Source organism: Penicillium hordei (assembly GCF_028827395.1).
Source record: "Penicillium hordei strain IBT 12815 chromosome Unknown utg000001l_segment0_segment0, whole genome shotgun sequence".
NCBI classification, from domain to species: domain Eukaryota; kingdom Fungi; phylum Ascomycota; class Eurotiomycetes; order Eurotiales; family Aspergillaceae; genus Penicillium; species Penicillium hordei.
This window is the reverse complement of record NW_026623142.1, coordinates 4,636,796-4,654,391: the sequence shown is the minus strand read 5'-3', so window position 1 is coordinate 4,654,391 and position 17,596 is coordinate 4,636,796. Positions and strand designations below refer to the sequence as shown.

The following is a 17,596-nucleotide window of genomic DNA, read 5'->3' as shown; positions in this document are numbered from 1 at the left end:
TAGCATCCCTGTGACAGTGTTAACTCGAGACATTCACAAATCATCAAGCTTTAATTAGTTCAAGATCCTAGGCGCCAATGGCAATTTAGGGTTGAATGGACTCGAAAGTGCGCGTTCCGTCATTATCCGAACCCGAACTCGAATACGATGTCAATCCATATGACGTCCACCAATGACTGTCGCGAAAGTACGAATACGAACAGCCCTCTTCGGGAACTAGAACATGGGCTTTATACGTATAATCTGCCGAGATCCCCTTTGATAGGTAGACGGATATGGAGAACCCCGTGCAATTTATGCATTCCCTGCATACGGCAGGTTTGGACTCATTCAAAAAGCCCCGTCGGCGCACATCAAACAGCCATGTGTGTGGATTTGTCTTGTCAGTGCCCTCAACATGGACGCGAGATCTCTTGATCCTGAAGCGCAGTCTGGCCGACTGCCAGAGGAAGAACTCAACGAAGAACATACGGCGTATGCGTCCCAATATGATGTCTTCTGGCAGGAGCCAGCCAGTGAAGACCCCGAGAATCCGATGAACTGGAGCTTCAGGCGCAAATGGAGTATCATTGGGATGGTTTCTTTTATCACTTTCTTGACGTGAGTGCTTAAACCCTAAAATATAGATCAAGATCCTAATAAGAGTAGTCCCCTCGCCTCTTCGATGTTTGCGCCGGGTATCACACAAGTCCTCGAAGACTTCGGTTCAACGTCTAATCTCCTCTCGACATTTGTCGTCTCAGTTTATGTCCTAGGATTTGCCTTCGGACCTCTGATTATCGCACCCGCTAGCGAGTATAGTGGGCGCGCATGGGTCTACAATGTTTGCAATGTCTTGTTCGTGATATTCAACATCGCCAGGGCGCTTGCTCCGAATATGGCGTCTTTGGTGGTTTTTCGATTCCTCGATGGGTTTGCGGGTGTTTCTGCCATCACATGTGGTAGTGGTACAATTGCAGATCTTGTGCCGAGCGAGAAACGAGGCCAGGCAATGGCTATCTGGTCCCTGGGGCCGCTGTTCGGCCCAATCATTGGTCCCATCGTGGGCGGGTTCCTCGTGGCGGCGACAGATTGGCGATGGGTGTTTTGGGTACTTGCCATGGCGGTAAGAAAGACAACCTCCTATTAAAGAAGTCTTATTTCTAACTCACTTTCTAGGGCGGAGCCGCATCAGTCGTTTTCTTTTTTGTCGTACCTGAGACATATGCGCCAATTCTCCTTGAGTGAAAAGCTGCTCGGCTGCAAAAGTCAACAGGAGACACGGCATACATATCACGTTTGGATTCCGGGATCCCTCCAAAGCAGCTGTTCCTACGGAGTCTCATTCGACCGTCGAAAATGCTTGTTCTGTCCCCAGTAGTGGCCTTAATATCTACCTACATTGCTGTTCTTTACGGCTTCCTCTACATCCTCTTCACAACATTCACGATTGTCTTTGACGGTCAGTATGGATTCTCTGCCAGCGCCAGCGGCCTCTCATTCCTTGGAAGCGGAGTGGGAATGTTGATTGGTCTTACCTACGTGGGGACATTGAGTGATCGCAAGATCAGGATCAAACTCGAGCGCAAGGAGACACCTGTCCCCGAGGACCGACTTACCATGTATCTTACCATACCTGGGTCATTAACCATCCCGGCGGGTCTGTTTATCTACGGGTGGTCGACTGATAAAGTGGTTCATTGGATTGTTCCTGAGATTGGGAATGCGACTACTGGGTTTGGGATGATCATTATATTGATGTGTGCTCAGACATATCTGGTAGACGCTTTCCTTGCACATGCTGCTAGTGCCGTGGCTGCTTGCACTGTTCTGCGAAGCTTGCTTGGAGCCCTCCTTCCTCTTTGTGGATTGCAAATGTATGACAAACTTGGCCTTGGGTGGGGGAATAGTTTGCTGGCATTCCTTGCTTTGGCAATGGCCCCTATACCGGTTTTGTTCCAAATTTGGGGAGGGAAGCTGCGGACAAAGTGGACTATTGACTTGTAACTAAAGGGTTAAAAACCTTGTAAATATCCATGTTCATGTAATATACAGCAAATACAAGGGCCCCGAAGGTGATCAAAGCAGAACATAATCATTTGCCTTCTCTTACTATAAAATAGTACTCAACACTATCTGTCTTGCGTAACTCGCATTCCTCATTTCAGATCATGGTATCTCAAAGTAAATGTAACCAATCATGGAGGTCATAATTTGTACAGGAATAGAAAAAGAAAAGAAAAAGAAAAGAAAAAGAAAAGAAAAAAAAGCCCTTACTCAAGAAGGGAAACCATCAAACGCTGGTAATCACTAGACGTCTCGCCGCGCACGCGATCAATCAAGTTCTTCCCGTACTTGTGCTGGTAAGCGCGCTTAACCATCTCCTTGTGGTTGCGGTTCCAGTGGGCTCGGACAACACGAACAACAAGGCGCTCATCCTTGGTGCCCATGCCGCTCATGGATTCCTCGAGTAGGATAGCATCACGCATAGCAGGATCTGTAGCCGAGCGGAGCATCAGGAGCAGCGCATCTTCCATATGGCCTGAGAATTCCTTCTCGATATGCTTCTCGAGTGGGGTATGATAGCGTGACTGGAAAGTCTGGCTGATAGCGCGGAGCTCGGCATTGGACGCCTTGGCGAAGATTGAGCACACCTCTGTGACGTTCTTCCCTTGCAGGGAGCGAACATCCGTCTCGATGGTTTGCGGGTTGATAGGGACAGACTCTTCAGTGCGAGCAGCGCGAAGGACAATGGCGAACAGAGTGGACGTCTTAAAGGAGAGATCGCCTTCGACATCTTTAGAAAGCGAACGCCTATATCTCATTTCGTAGGCGGTTCGGATAGCATTCATATCGGCATTGGAGCGGCCGAGGAGGATCTCGTTGAGTAGCCACTCCTTCGTGCCAGCGCCATCGATTGCCGAGTGCAAGCTCTCGACATCATGCATAAGCGGTCCGTCCAGCACGGCAAGTAGGCCATCACAGAAGTACCCGCCGGTCTCGGACTTGACATCCTTGAACAGATCACGGCCGAGGTGCTTAGAATATGTGTCACGGACAGCGGCCATCTGGAGGGGGTCGAGTTGCGACAGGACTGCAATCAGGGCCTTCTCGTCTGTGCCGAAGCCCTTCATTGCTTTGCGAAGCGCATCTGCTTGGGGCCGATAGTCGCCTGGTGCTACTTGACCAGGGATGTAACCGGGAGAAGGTTGTGACGGAATACCCTGGGGTGGGAAGCCGCCGGCTTGTGGTGCGCCGTATCCAACGGGTGGTTGGCCGTGAGGCGGGTATCCTGCGGGCGGTTGGCTGGGAGGAGCATAGCCATGCTGCTGCTGGCCATATGGAGGTTGCCCGGGCGGAGCATGGTATCCGTGGGGTTGAGGAGATGGCGCGCCGTACTGACCTCCCTGCGGAGGAGGGGCACCGTAGTGGCCTTGCTGGGGTGGAGGATAATGGCCCTGTTGAGGCGGGGGGTAATGGCCTTGCTGAGGGGGGTATGGACCCTGCGGGGGAGGGGCGCCGTAGGGCTGCTGATAGCCCTGGGGCGGAGGCCCTGAAGGAGGGCCTTGCTGCCCGTATTGTTGGGGTGCGTATCCTCCGTACGGAGGTTCTATTGACTGGGTTAGCTCATGCCAAGCCTCGAAATGTAGTTGAAACGCCACTCACGGTTATGTTGATAAGACATGTTATGGAGACTGTGACTTGTATGTATGCAAGTAAGAAAGGTCCGGGCTGAGGGCTGAGGGGCTGTTTATATGTCCCCGGCTGCTCGGCTGAGAGTGTGGCGCAGTCAGGTGGGGGCGTTCACAGCCTTGCGAGTTTCTAGAATTGTTGACGTCTGCCAATGTCTACAAGTGGACTTCATACTTTCGTATTCATGCTTTCGTGTTCATGGTTCTATGTTCTAATTAAAGAAAAATTGTTGTTGCCTTCTTGCAAGGTTCGATAGGCTTCGTTCCTATCTACACCGGACATCGCCAACTTCACTTCGATTAACCCCTTGATTGGTTTCAATTCCAAAATCATCTCACACACACCCGTACCCAGGTGGATATTCAAAAAGCCATGACTCATCGCAATTACAACTTCAACCATTTCCCTCCACCGCCAACAACGGTCCCTTGCTTCACCTCGCCATCGCTGAAGGGCATATCAAAACCACCCGTGATAACAACCCCGTTCTTGAGCTTGAGTTCAATCTGGTCCTTTTCTATGGGTAACTTTTCGAATTCTTCAGATTCTTTGTGTAACTGGTCGGCTGAGTCATAGGTGACGTCGGCATTGGGAATGGAGAAAGACTGCCCGAAGCCAGTCAAGTTGCCGACAAAAATATATTGAGAGCCTTCAACTTCAAATTGACCAAGGACTCGTCCTTTGTCACTTGTCAGGGTTCCAGTTCCTTGTGGCATCTATTTCATGAGTTGATCAGTATGCGCTAATGCTACCCATGGGAATATGGAAAGGTGCCAAGTGCTCACTATGGGAAGATCTTGCCAGATATTCGCTAGTATTGGGATTGACACTACAAAGAAAGATGGCCATCAATCATTTAAAGAGACTGGCTAAGGAAGAGCGGTCAGTCTTCAGAGTTCAAGGGGGGGTACCGTGCAGTGCATCCGATGTCATACATGCAGGTCAAGTGGAGAGCCGTGTTTGGCCTCCATCTTATGGATGGCGGTTCATCTTATTGAGGCGCTTATAGCACAAAGCATGGTACATATATGCAAGGTGCAACGCATACCAGACATGCGGGCTACGTAATGGGACGGAGCTTCAGCCGCTCGGTCCAGCCGCAGGTCCTGAATATAAAAAGTCAAAGGAAGTTGCCGGCAACAACCTGTCTACCTTGGAACAGCATGGTTATTTATATTGCCACAATCTAGATGTTCAAGACTTGATTGACCCAAAAATTCGGAACTTGAGAAATGAGTTCATTCTAGAGAAATAGCTTATCATCATGATCTGATAAAATATATATAGACAAGGTATACTAAAGATTTGAAACTTTGTCCTTCACTAAGAATCATTTGAAAACTCATAAAACTATGCTAAGAAAAAAGAGTACTGTGTTAGTTTTTTTTGTGGAATGCTTATTTTGTTCTTTCGGTGGCCTTGGGTTGCTGGACATTGTTGTACTTCATGGTTGAGCACATGCCTATATCTCGTTCTATATATGACTACTGAAAGCTATATTGATTTGTTCTAGGCCATATATAGCCTACGGAGTAGATCATACCTCTTTCTTATTTCTAAAGATCGTGAGGTTCAGACTAAGAACACCTACTGCTTCTCCCCCCACCGAAACTGATAACGCTAGCCGTATTCGGCTAGCGCACAACCACTTGGCATCCGAGATGCCACTGCGCCTCCGCAAAATCCGCTTAGGCCCCAAGATTTCCCTCTTAATGGTGTAATTTATAATACATTCCTCTCGGGGTCTACCATAAATTTACTGTACCAGCTAGCAATTGACATGGCCACATTCCCTCCAGGCCGCCGTTCGCACCGGAAATCGCGATCTGGATGCTTACAATGCAAAAAGCGCAAAGTCAAGGTGAGAAGATACATCAAAGGTTCTGTGAAGCAATAGCTTATAATTCTGTATCAGTGTGATGAAAGCCAGCCACATTGCCGGAATTGTGAGAAGCATGGGGTGGTTTGTTCCTTTGCCAGTCCCTCAAACGTGCTCCCCACACCACAGACGGATTTAGCAGAGTCACCTGTGTCATTATCAGGCCCCGAAAGCACTGGATCTGGAACATTTCGTGCCCCGGCACAAATTCCACAAGCCTTGCCAAGTCTGTCCTCATTAGGACCATTTCCTTCCACGTTGGCTGTCTTTGACCTGGAATTGTTGCACCACTGGACAACGTCAACCTGCTACACTATATCGCGAAGCCCCGCTGTGCAGACCATCTGGTGCCAGGAAGCACCCCGCATTGGCTTTTCCACACCGCCAGTCTTACACACCTTGCTAGCATTTTCTGCGCTACATCTAGCTCGGTCCGATGAATCTCGACGAGCAAGCTGCCTTGCTTACGCACAGATGCACCATAACACCGCCGTGAGAGAGATGGTCCCGCTCGTCTCAACTATCGCGCAAGAAAATGGCGCAGCACTTTTCATTTTCTCCTCTTTAACGTGCATGTTCTCCTGCGCCAAGCCCTCAGGAGAAGGTGATTTCCTGGTCCTCTTTGAACGAGGCAACTTATCAGAGTGGGCCCGTCTTTTCCGTGGGACAAAAACTATTATCAGTACCGGAGGTGAGGATCTTCGTACCGGGAAACTGGCACCGATCTTCACGAATGGAACTTATCTAGCTGCTGCCCATCGCGCGCCAGAGGCCCTTGAGCAAGGCAAGCCGTATGTTTGGGAGTTGCAGCAAATGATATGGAAGGAGTGCGCAGCTGATTCGTCACTTCGGGCCATCTACCAAGAGGCTCTAGATGAACTAGCCCGAACATTGGGTCTAGCTATAAGGCCTGGCATCATGCGGAGACTCGCGACCGCAGATGTCTTCCGGTGGCTGCTTGATATCTCAGATGAATATTTAAACCTTTTGTGCCAGGAAGCACCGATTGCACTCATTATCTTTGCTCATTGGTGCACATCTATTCGTCAGATCGAGTGGATGTGGTGGATGGAAGGTCTAAGCTCGCGTCTTATGACACAACTATACTCTGTGTTAGATCCGAAATATCAAGATTGGCTTCTGTGGCCACAGGAGATTATGAATGGGAGCCGTGAATAGTAAATTAATTCAAAATTATAATTCCAAAATTTTAATATCCCATTATGGAGAAATAACATCATCCCCAAGGTGAAAGAAGAAATGGCGTAGAAAGTGGATTCGTATCAAGTATATACAAATAAGCAATACCGATCCTGATGCAGGATTTCCTATGTCTTGTCTCATTACATTCATGGACATCCAGTTTCCCGCGTTTGCTTTCTTTTGGGACCCGCGACTTTCCGAACTCTGTGGGCAATGGACATCAATTTATGCAGACTTCTCCGAGCTTCTCACTACATCATTTCCTAATGTGGCCGGTGGTCAAGAAGGAATTGGAATGGGATGAGCAATGACTGCGAATGATCAAAACCTAGACGGATTTCTTGATGGGAGTACCTTACCAAAAGTACATACGCAAGATAATGCGTGGCAGTAGATCTTCCAAGTCCATTGCTCAGTGGTTTGCGCAGAGACTCTGAGAAGGGCTGAAGTGTTTCTCGGTCGTAGACCAGAGGAATGCCGTGATATCAAGAGGTGGGTGAATTGGAGCTATTGTACGGCTGTTGGCAACTTGATTGGCTCAGTGGCTCAGGCTGCTGCACAGGCCGTGACAACCCCCTTTGGTAGGACATTTCATCATCATCACTAGCTAGAGTTTGCTCGTCGTTAAGTTTGGGGTCGCGCACGGCAAAAGCAAACGCCATAATCGGCACGCAGAGACAAATACCAGTGATGGTGATGAGTTGCTGGATGTACTGGTAGGAGCGAACAATCGCCGTGCGTTCAGGGGTGCCCATGGGCCATTCGGCGATCGCCGTAAACGGATCCTTGTATGCGGAGGTGGCCAGGGTGGAGTTAATACCGGCAAGTTCTCCATAGAGCGAGGATGGTAGAAGCTGGGTCCATATCGCTCCCGAGATTGTGTTTCCAATAGCAGAGCCCACATTATATGAAGCCAGGAACGTGCCTGTCATAACGGCGAGGTGTTCATGCTTGATGTGAGCTTGCATGGACGCCTGAGCTGGCCATGAGAATAGTGCACTGCCGAAGCCTAGGAGCACTTGGCCTGCAATGACGCCGACCTTGCTGTTGCCAGTAAGGGACCCGCGGTATCGGATCAAGAGGCCGAAGCCGACCGTGTAAATCATGGTCCCACTGATGATAAACATCTTGAGCCGCCGGACCCGGAAGACGACCAAGCCGAGGAGGGGCCCGACTACAACCTGAACGAAGGAAAACAGAGAGGAGATACGGGTCGCGGCGGTGACATCAAAGTTGAAACCTACGACAAGGATCGTGTAAAGGTAATTGGCCTGCAGATGGTACCCAATGTTCCGGGATATGGCAATCCCCAACGGAGCTCAGACGGCTCGATCTTTCATAAGAGTCATGGGAATCAAGGGACGAGGAGCTCTGAGTTCCCAGTAGATAAAGACCGGAACACAAAAAGCGCTAACAACGAGAGGTGCAATAATATGGGCGCTCTTCCATTTGGACTGGTTGCCCCCGGCAATGGTTAGTGGCGCAAGAAGAAGGGCCAAGATAGCAACGAGAAGGATGATGCCGATGATATCGAGCATCCAAAAAATTTCGGCTATAAACCTTCTTGGGCCGAGAGCCTGGAGGAGGGTGCTAGATTTCTCCACGGTACCCTGCTTTTTAAGCCGCCGGGTGACAGTCCAGAGGCTAATGATGAGAGGGGATGCAGCAACAGGATAAATGATGCACCACATCCCAATACCCCAATGCCAGTCGGTAACTGAAAGGACGCCATTGGCGATATTGCCGCTAACCCAGGTGGTGATAAGAGCCGGCGCGATGGGAGTATAGCTGAAGAAAAGGCGCGAGCGGGTCGAAGTGATATCAGAAATGATGATTGAGTTAAGAGCCTTAATCATGCTCTGACCGACCTGGAAAATGACGCTACCACCAGCGTAGGTGGAGACGTTCTTCGCGACAGCCTCCACAACAGTACCGAGTACGTAGAGAAAGACGGAAAAGACAACTAGCTCGACTCGACCAAAGATATCGGCGATCTTGGCTGCAGTTGGTTGGGAAGCAGCGGCAACAACGGAGAGGATAACGTTGATAGTAGATAGGAGTGAATGCTCGCCGAAGGAGGAAGTGGCATATGGTTCGTATGTGCCCCGTAGTATGTTGTCGAGGCCATAAGCAAAACCAATAAAGAAGATGCTAAAGAAGATAGCAGTCCGTTCCACGATTGTAAGGGAAGAGTAAAGGGCTTTCATGCGAGCTGCACCGGGCAACTTGATGTCGCCGATAGAAGGAGGCAACAATTCCTTATTTTGTCCTTCGGGGCATGGCGTGGGAACTGCATTGACCTCCGCACTGGAAGACTTGGGATCTGACATGACAGAATAATACCAGACTGACCCAGGTGGTTCTTTGCATGCGTAGCAGGAGGAGAATAACGAATATTTTATTGACTCTGACGAGTCTCTATGGCAAAGTTGAATTCGGCCGTGTGTAGTGGGGTTTTAATGGCCGAAATTTAGTCGAAGACTTGGCATAAATGAAGGTAGTAGGCCTAGCTAAACAAATGATCATATACCTCCCAAGGTCAATGGTTGATATACACCAAACTGTGAAGTATGTCAATAGTATGGTTATTCTCCCCGGCCTAGCCTACACTCAGCCCTATCTCATGGGGCGTAAACCTCAGAGCCGAGCCAGCCACATAAGCGGGCCGCCCACGTCTCCCCACGTACCCTGAGCGAAATCTTCACAAGGCAAAAAGGCATGACATGTTAATATTGCTACTATTTCTCTCGTCGAAAAGCTTCAAGGTAGTAGGTAGGCATAGCGCGGGACAATCCGCCTCTCGGCCATGTTCGCCGCTCGGCCGTGGATTATGTTAATCTATGTATGCCGATGTGGAGTGACGCGTATCAGGCTTAGAGGGCCTAGCCGTACTATTAATATTATATAATTTTATATAATGACCACCTACATCCATCAAGATATGAAAGGGGACTGTCTACATGTATGATGGGGTGTATATCCGTCTCATGAATATCTAGTTCAGCGACTAAAACTTTCACCAGTGTAATTTGGCCTACGGCGGTTGTATATGTCGAAAGAAAGACCAATTAGGGGAAGGAAATGGACAAAACAGAGAGTCGAAACAGTGTACTTCTCATCCCAAAGGAGAATCCATACTACCCCAACCTCATATTTATTCTATGAATTCAGAATCGCTTGGTTGTCTGGCACCAAAACCCGTGTCCAGTCAAGCCACTCTCATACTATTTCCCCTAAATTTAATCATACCTGTGCCATAAAATAACACTCAATACCTGCGTTGTTGTCGTGATATAGAGTGTCATGTGCAATTTATTGCACTACGAGCTAGCGCCTGAGCAGATAGATGGCTCGAAAAAGATAAAAGCTGGCCTTGAAGCGGAAATAGATGTCGTTAGCGACTATATAAGCTTCCTTTGTAATAATAATTGCCGGGCAATAATACCCCTGGTGCTACCAGTTGTAAGCACTCAAGCTAGGGGAAGATGAAGATGATCCATTCTGTACCTGACGCTAGCTACTCCATCATTTACCCGAGCTTGTGTTTGTGTCTTCTTTGACCGGGGCTATCGCCAGCGCTGGTGGGTTGTCGGCGTTACCGCCGTCATGCGCATTTTTGGCGAGTGTAGGTGTTAGAGGTAATGGGGTTCCGCTGGTTTGTCGCTGTTTTCTGCGTATTCGCCGTACCAGGCCATATTGTATTGCACGTTGAGGAAGGCGGCGCTTTCACCGAGGGACTTGTAGGCTTGCGTACGCACGCGTAGAAGGCCCTCCTCCAGGGCCTATCTGGTGATGTCGTTCCTGGCTTCACTCAGATGGCCAACCCGCTATACGATACCTCAACCACAAGCTCAAAGCCATATTTTGTGTCTCAAGGGACAGTGAGGACTATTAGGTAGCCAAGTGAAAGAGAAGAGTTTAAGAAATGATTTCGATTTATGGACATATTTATAGACGTCCGAACTCAACCGGGGGCTGAACAAGCTGGCATCCGACTTCTTCACAAAAATAACACCAGGTCACTCACGGTGGTGATGCGTCGCCCAGTCAGACCGAATTTAGCACAACTTATACTAGCTTATTATTTAGCGATATAACTGCCCAAAAGAATACCATGAGGTGTGTAGTTATATAGCGAGACATTTGAGTCCAAAGGGCTTTCTTCTCGATGGTTGAAGGAATACATGCAAATAAAGGGAAACAAATAGACAAGACAGTAAATTTGAAATAGTGTTTTAACAACACTATTGCTGTAGTCCTGAAACATCAAAACCATCATGCACCCGCCGCAGGTCCACGATAATTCACTTCGTATGTTTTGAAAGGTGAGCCAAGGAAAAAAGGCGCCTTTTCTCCAGGTCGACGTCTTAATTCCTTTTCCCGTTCTCGAACTCGTCGACTGTATTCTCTATTCCGGCGTTTTGTCGCCTTCTTCTGCTTTCGATTTTCTGACATGGTTGGAAATTTTCCAAATATATGCCTTAGCCAGCCCATAATCATCCCGTTATGTTCTCTTTGGGCCGACTGATCTTCAGTAGAGGGCAGATTGTCAGCCGAGTGATGGATAAGTTCGTGTCACCAAGAAGGTGCCGGTGACAAAGATACAGAGCTGAGATGTGCAGGTGTTGGCAAACAAGGAGGATTCACTTCGAAGAGTCGACTGCAGCTCCGGGTCGCACAACGATATCTCGATGTATTGGTTGTGAGTCTGGGCTCCCATCCACACGGGAGAGAATTGAAAGGTGGAATGTCGCGGGGGTCTGAGCAAGTCTGGGATCCGGGGACTAACCGATTTGGTTGACCCGGTCAGCCTTAGCACTGAACAGGGTACCCAAGTAGCGATATATTCTTGTTTGTTATATTTGGATGAGAAACTAGGAGAAGAGGGAGCAGGCAATATGACTGTATTGTAGCTGACTGATAATTGCTAGGAGGAAAAGAAGAAGAGGAGGAAGAGGAAGATGCACTAGCTGTGATCACTGAGTGGAACCCCCTGAACCCGAGGAGCAAGTTAACCAATGTAATTTTGTTACGGCCCCCGGCCCCCAACTATGTTGTAGACCTCTGCATGGCCCCAACCCAACCCAACCCACTAATAGGTTGGGCTATGGGCCCATCCACCGAGCCCATAGGGCCCATTGGGGCCTATAATCCTCCCTCATTATTAACCAAACAATACAAACATGCCAATTTATCGCAGCTGTATAATTAATGCATTTTTTTTCCTGTTCTTTGGGGGTATTGAAATTACCGTTCAAGCCGTACATAAAGCTATATATGAATCACTTATAAATTAACCGATAGGACTGATTGATTTGATTTTAACGTATTTCACTACTGAGCTGGCCACCACCGAGCTGGCCACCCCAAACACCATAGTAAATTCGATAAATTACAACTTGAATATCCCAACAACGGTAGTCTATAGGGGCTTTTACTTCTAGGTTGATACTATTTAAGTAATATCTAGCGACTTTATAGAGTTTCAAGAGTTTCTATAACTTATTGATTGAAATATATATATTTCTAGCTTTTAGTAACGTAATTATCAGTAATTTTTGAAATAATGATAATATGGCATCCTAATTTCTTTGAAATTGATATAGAGTACTAATAAGCCTTATCAATAGCTATCAATAAACAAAGGAAATAAAATTAATATATGGTTGTTGAGATACAAGTGTAGAATATATCGCATTTACTATGGTGTTTTAGGGTGGCCAGCTCGGTAGTGAAATACGTTATTTATAGTTATGATATTAAGTAACAGATACTAGGAGGCCGAAAAGCATATTTATATACTATATACTAAGAAAACTTATATATATTATCCTTAATTCGTATCCTCTTCCTCCCTAATGTACGTAGTTAAGTATAAGTTCTCGGTAATTGTATTATAGCAGTAGTATTATTATTATTATCATTATTATCGCGGTAGCGGCAACGGTAGTAAAGGCGGCAAAGGCGAAGGATAGACGAAGTATAAAGGAGAGAAGAAGTAGATATTAAGAGAGAGAAAGGTAGGTTGGAAGATATAAATAAGAATTAAAATTGATTTTTATAAAGCTTTACTTTTTTATTAGAGGTACTTATTTTTTATTAGGGGTTTATATATATAGTAAGTAGAGGTACTATAAGTATTACTATAATTGACTATAGAAAGTAGTAACTATTAATCCTCTATAGATAATAGTTATATATCTCTTCATACTAATACTTAGTAATTCCTTCTAGGTGCGAATTTATGGTCAAATTAGATCTTTTTGGGGTTTATTTTATATGAAATTTTGTATGAAATCTAGCATCATAATGCTAAAATCAGTATAAAATCCATTTAATTCCTACTTCTCACTATAATGTAATAATACTGAAGATATAGGTTGGTACCTGCGTAAAATACAGTTATTAATCATCTACTTTATGTATGCCAAGACTATATTTGCACAGAAATGGGCTGTGGGTTGGGCCGGGGGCCATTGATGGGCTATGCAGAGGTCTACCCGCAACCCCTATGGCCCCAAAGATCGTCACGAAAAAAGAATCTGAATACGTCATTGGTTTCTCAAGTCCATAAGTATTGACAACTTACTTGTAAATATATACATCTAGCTTGGGTTGTCGATATGTGAGCGTTGGTGTTGTAGTCTCCAATATTGCGGATGGTTAGCATCATCCGGAGTCGAGGATGGCTATGCTGACGCCAAAGTAGATCCCAACCCAGGCTAATACAGAGACCGCCAAGCCCAGGATATCAATCTAACATTTTAGTGATACATAGTTTAGCGATCGGGCAATTCATTAACTCAGTCGCCGCTGTTGATCCTTTGTTTATAAGATAACGTGTATCACCTAGCTTTCCTATTATTCGTTGCGTTCACCCTTCTCCCTTCAACCTACATTTTATGAGAAGGATTTTGTCAGAAATTTACCAAGACGACAAAAATCTCGAATCTGGCATCATCCAAGATAAAGGGGAGGAAAACAAAAACCAAGTATAGGTGAGTGTGGGCCCCCGATATTCCCATAATTGTTGAACCCGCAGGCGTTAACAAGCCACTTATGCATAGAGCATATTCAGCGACCGGTCGAGCGTGACTATACCACACAAGATGGAGCCTACAACCCCCGAGACTCACACCCACAAGTCTCCCTCGAACAAGGCCGATTTTGATATTGAGGAACAGCCTGAACCTCCCCAAAAGCGAATCCTCAAAACCAACAAAAGCTACAGGGATGAGTGGAGGTATGGTTCCAAGGCACGCGTGGTGAAGTATTACGCCGTGCATGTCTGTATAGGGATAGTGATTGGGGGTATAGTTGGTGTGATACTGGGTTTATGTCTTCGGTATGTACGTAAATAGTCCTACTCGCAGGGATACATGAGAGGTTTTATTTTCGTTCGAGGATATACCATGGACAATAGATATAGTCCATGGCTCATTGAGTCTAACAAGATATGTATGTAATGCGAGGAAATTCTCATGGAGCATTCAAATTCATAACTCTGATCATCGTAATCATCGTAATCATGCATGAACGGATGCAAAAAAGAAGGGGGGAAAAACAGACCGGGTATGCGATGCGTGTCATGCGTATCATATATGCGTGCGAGATTCAAAAGGTGAAAATGGCAATGCATCTTTACCTATGGACCTCCCTGACAAATTCAACATGGGAACCGGGAAACAGTCCCGTTCGGCCAGCATAGCATCCCCAAAACCAATCGTCGTTAATATTCTCCGATTCGGTAATATGCGCACCACGCGGGAAAACAAGCTCGTCTTCAACTTCTTCTTCTGGGTACCAGGACCACAGAGCGTGGACGACGAGCCCAACACCACCATCAGGCGGGAACCGGCGGAAAGGTGGGATAATTGGAGTTGCGGTGGGACTGGAAAGAGATGGATTTGAGGGATCAGGAACAGAAACTGTACTTCCGGTGGTACTGTTCGTAAGGGCTGGCCCGGCGCGTAGACGGGATGCTTTCTTACGGCGCTCGGGGCCGTCCTTCCAGCTCCAGTCACCGGTTCCTAGCTCCGGAGATGCAACGGGGCCGCCGGTTGCGGGAGAGGAAGTTTGTGATTGTGATTGTGATTGTGTTACGTGCTCGTCTTTCAGGGCGCGACCACCCACAAGATCGCGGACAATGACGCGGCGCTGGCCTTCTTCGTGGTCTTCAAAGCCGACTACTATCATGCGATGGCCGGCGAGGCAGCGGCGCCAGCCATTGTGTCCGTTTTCTCTGTTGATTTTGCCCGTTGCCACGAGTTTGAGGTAGCAGTTAGTACAGACGTCGTAGTCACCGCTGTTGCATTCCAGGCAGTGGTAGCGGGTATTTGAGGCTGGGATTGGGTAGGTGCAGATATCGCAGTTTGTTGAGAACGAGAGAATTTTGAAGCTCTCGATCTCGGACGGCGTGGGAAGGAGGTTATTTGCTTCGGCCGGCGGCGGCGTGGTGGATGATGCTGATGGAGGTGGACTATGGGTAATGCGCCGGATGGGTAACAGGGAGTGGGTGCAGCATCGTCCTTGGTTGACGCAGGAGTTACAGAAACCCCAGTCTCCTTCGTTGCACTGGTTGCATTTCCAAAAACAATCGTTGGCCGACGATTGGCACGCATCACAGAAGAGACCGCTGTGTAGCCGGCGGACTGGGTTGTCACTGGTCATTTGTCTTTCCCCGCTCATCATTCGATGGGCAGTCTCGGAGGGCCGCTGGTATTCAAACCACATTAAGACATGACCAGGGTCACTGATCTGCACAGGACGTCGAGTAGAGGACGATACGATTCGTTGAAAGGTCGTATGTGCGGATGCACCAAATCCGCCCCATCGGTGACAGCCACGTCCCGAGCGGTAGCATCGTAGACACAGGTGGAAGTTTCCTTCCTTACAACTTGTGCATTTCTTGTGTAGATTATATTGGATGTTGTCCTTTCCGCAACGATCACAGGAGATGGACGGCTCGAGGAATTGTACAGTGGGAGATGCTGGAACATTGGACCGGGACGAAGATGGTCTTGTTCGTCTGTCTGACCGGATTGGAACAAGCGGCGAAGATAACGATGGAAGGGTGTGGTCTGTGTGAGGCAAATGGCGGGAGGAATTTGAGGGCGCAGCGTCAGAAGTGGGAGAGTTCGTGGCTGATTGACTCGTGGCTGATTGACTCGTGGCCTGTCTAGAAGAACTTCGTTCTCGTCCTCCGGCCACCCACACGCTAGAGATATTCCGTTCTGACTCTGTAGCACGTCGCGGTCTGGCTGATGCTGATTCTGACCGTAATCGCCCAGCCTGAGAGACGTGGCGATCCGCAGTTATATCACTCGAGGATCGGGCAGCAGGCCTTATGGCCTCATCTGATGCGGATGCTTGATTTGTTCGAACGGGTGAGGTTCTTCGGCGCCCACCTGCTTGTTCCGAGCTGCGCCTTTGGTGACCCGCGGTACTCGGCCGCGTAGGAGCCGAATCGAACAGATGCGGTCTGGAAACCGGCGGTCGTCTGACATTGTGTTCCCGGGTAGCCGCCGTTGGGTCGGCAGTCCTGTGGGCGGACTCGGACCTCGCATGTGTTCGCGTAGCTCCGTCAGCCTCTTGCCGCTGTTCTCGTCCCTGTTCTTGTCGCTGACGAGATTGTGATCTTTGCATATGCCTCCGACGGTAGGCATCCGCGATGCGTTCACTGAGTTCCTCTTCTTGCCTTGGCCCAAGATTATCAAGATTGATATTATCCAGTAATCCGTCCTCGAGAATTTGCCGCAAGATCTCCTCCTCCATAGTCTCCGCATCAGATGACAAGCTCAGTAATGACCGCAGACTAGATTGATGCTCGACCCGCCGCGTGCGGTCCGAATTATCGGGCCGTAATGTACGGTGCTGCCGCGTTGCATCGTCATCCCTCCGACGCCTTGACCGACCGTCCTCCGCAAGTCTCTCAGTATTGGTGCTCCTTTCGCGCGTCCGCGAAGATTGGCCCGTCCGTCGGGTCTCGCGTCTAGCTTGTGCTCGGCTTTCGCGTAGACTCAGCTCGCGTACCTCCTCTAGAATGTGTCTATCGTCCTCACCATCCTCCTCCGCGCTTTCCCCGCCCGAAGGAAGCGCTGGGAACACCGACTCCCCATGTGTGTACCTAGTGGCAATTTCCGCCTTTTCATCTGTCGGTCTGGCACGATCTGGGTGGGCAGTCAGGACCATGTCCAGCAGGGTCGTCACGGTGGCATTTGGGCGGGTGTCGCGCACTTCCGCGCGACAGGATGGGCAGGTAAATCGAGCCGAGGCGCGGGAGCAACGTGCCCCTTGTGCGGAGAACCATTCTTTCACGCAGGATCCGCAGAAAGTGTGGAGGCAGTCGAGGAGAGTGAGGGGCTGGTAGAGGAGCTCGGTACAAATCTGGGGCAAAAGAGGGGGGTTAGCAACGTAAGGGGCGGAATGGAGAAGCACATACCGAGCATATCAGCTCTTTCTCAAGGTCCGCCAATCCGGAACTTTGAACTTGAGACATGAGCAGGTTTTGGAGAAGTTCCCGCAAGTAAACAGAGAGGTTGAAGACCACGGATCGTTAAGGTGGGAGAAGGTGGCTCCACCAATGGGGGTGATCTCCCGCTTACTGGGCTTCACCTTCTTCACTTCCACTTTCAACACTTCAACTTCAACTTCAACTTCGCCTCTTCCGGGCTTTGAATCTGGACTGCTTGAAGAGAATTCTGTCTCGTATCACTGTTACAGAGTGGTTTTCGACACCGAGTAGATTTCTGCACCCCTGATGGAACTTGATGAAAAGAGTTGAACATAGCAAGGTGAGAGGATGAAGATGGAAGACGGTAGATGGTTTCCATCATCGGATCT

The 17,596-nt window shown here is 48.3% G+C and overlaps 7 protein-coding genes across 7 annotated transcripts; 3 read left to right on the top strand and 4 right to left on the bottom strand.

The window, feature by feature from the left end:
- Positions 1-397: 397 nt before the first annotated feature.
- On the top strand, positions 398-1,986 carry N7537_001777 (MFS transporter; the record flags this gene model as incomplete). Its single annotated transcript, XM_056892835.1, has 4 exons — positions 398-600; positions 649-1,105; positions 1,159-1,191; positions 1,249-1,986. 4 exons carry the CDS (start codon positions 398-400, stop codon positions 1,984-1,986), a joined length of 1,431 nt encoding a protein of 476 aa, XP_056757830.1.
- A 266-nt stretch (positions 1,987-2,252) lies between these two features.
- On the bottom strand, positions 2,253-3,664 carry N7537_001776 (annexin; the record flags this gene model as incomplete). The annotated part of the gene is made up of 2 exons (XM_056892834.1): positions 2,253-3,589; positions 3,646-3,664. 2 exons carry the CDS (start codon positions 3,662-3,664, stop codon positions 2,253-2,255), a joined length of 1,356 nt encoding a protein of 451 aa, XP_056757829.1.
- A 394-nt stretch (positions 3,665-4,058) lies between these two features.
- On the bottom strand, positions 4,059-4,388 carry N7537_001775 (uncharacterized protein; the record flags this gene model as incomplete). Its single annotated transcript, XM_056892833.1, has 1 exon — positions 4,059-4,388. The coding sequence occupies one exon, from the start codon at positions 4,386-4,388 to the stop codon at positions 4,059-4,061; it is 330 nt and encodes a 109-aa protein (XP_056757828.1).
- A 1,064-nt stretch (positions 4,389-5,452) lies between these two features.
- N7537_001774 (Zn(II)2Cys6 transcription factor domain-containing protein) lies at positions 5,453-6,730 on the top strand (the record flags this gene model as incomplete). Its single annotated transcript, XM_056892832.1, has 2 exons — positions 5,453-5,533; positions 5,588-6,730. 2 exons carry the CDS (start codon positions 5,453-5,455, stop codon positions 6,728-6,730), a joined length of 1,224 nt encoding a protein of 407 aa, XP_056757827.1.
- Positions 6,731-7,239: 509 nt separating this feature from the next.
- N7537_001773 (uncharacterized protein) lies at positions 7,240-9,084 on the bottom strand (the record flags this gene model as incomplete). Its single annotated transcript, XM_056892831.1, has 2 exons — positions 7,240-8,025; positions 8,080-9,084. 2 exons carry the CDS (start codon positions 9,082-9,084, stop codon positions 7,240-7,242), a joined length of 1,791 nt encoding a protein of 596 aa, XP_056757826.1.
- A 4,779-nt stretch (positions 9,085-13,863) lies between these two features.
- Positions 13,864-14,198, top strand: N7537_001772 (uncharacterized protein; the record flags this gene model as incomplete). The annotated part of the gene is made up of 2 exons (XM_056892830.1): positions 13,864-14,040; positions 14,184-14,198. The coding sequence occupies 2 exons, from the start codon at positions 13,864-13,866 to the stop codon at positions 14,196-14,198; spliced, it is 192 nt and encodes a 63-aa protein (XP_056757825.1).
- A 197-nt stretch (positions 14,199-14,395) lies between these two features.
- Positions 14,396-17,252, bottom strand: N7537_001771 (SH3 domain protein; the record flags this gene model as incomplete). The annotated part of the gene is made up of 2 exons (XM_056892829.1): positions 14,396-17,140; positions 17,196-17,252. The coding sequence occupies 2 exons, from the start codon at positions 17,250-17,252 to the stop codon at positions 14,396-14,398; spliced, it is 2,802 nt and encodes a 933-aa protein (XP_056757824.1).
- Between the last annotated feature and the right edge of the window lie 344 nt (positions 17,253-17,596).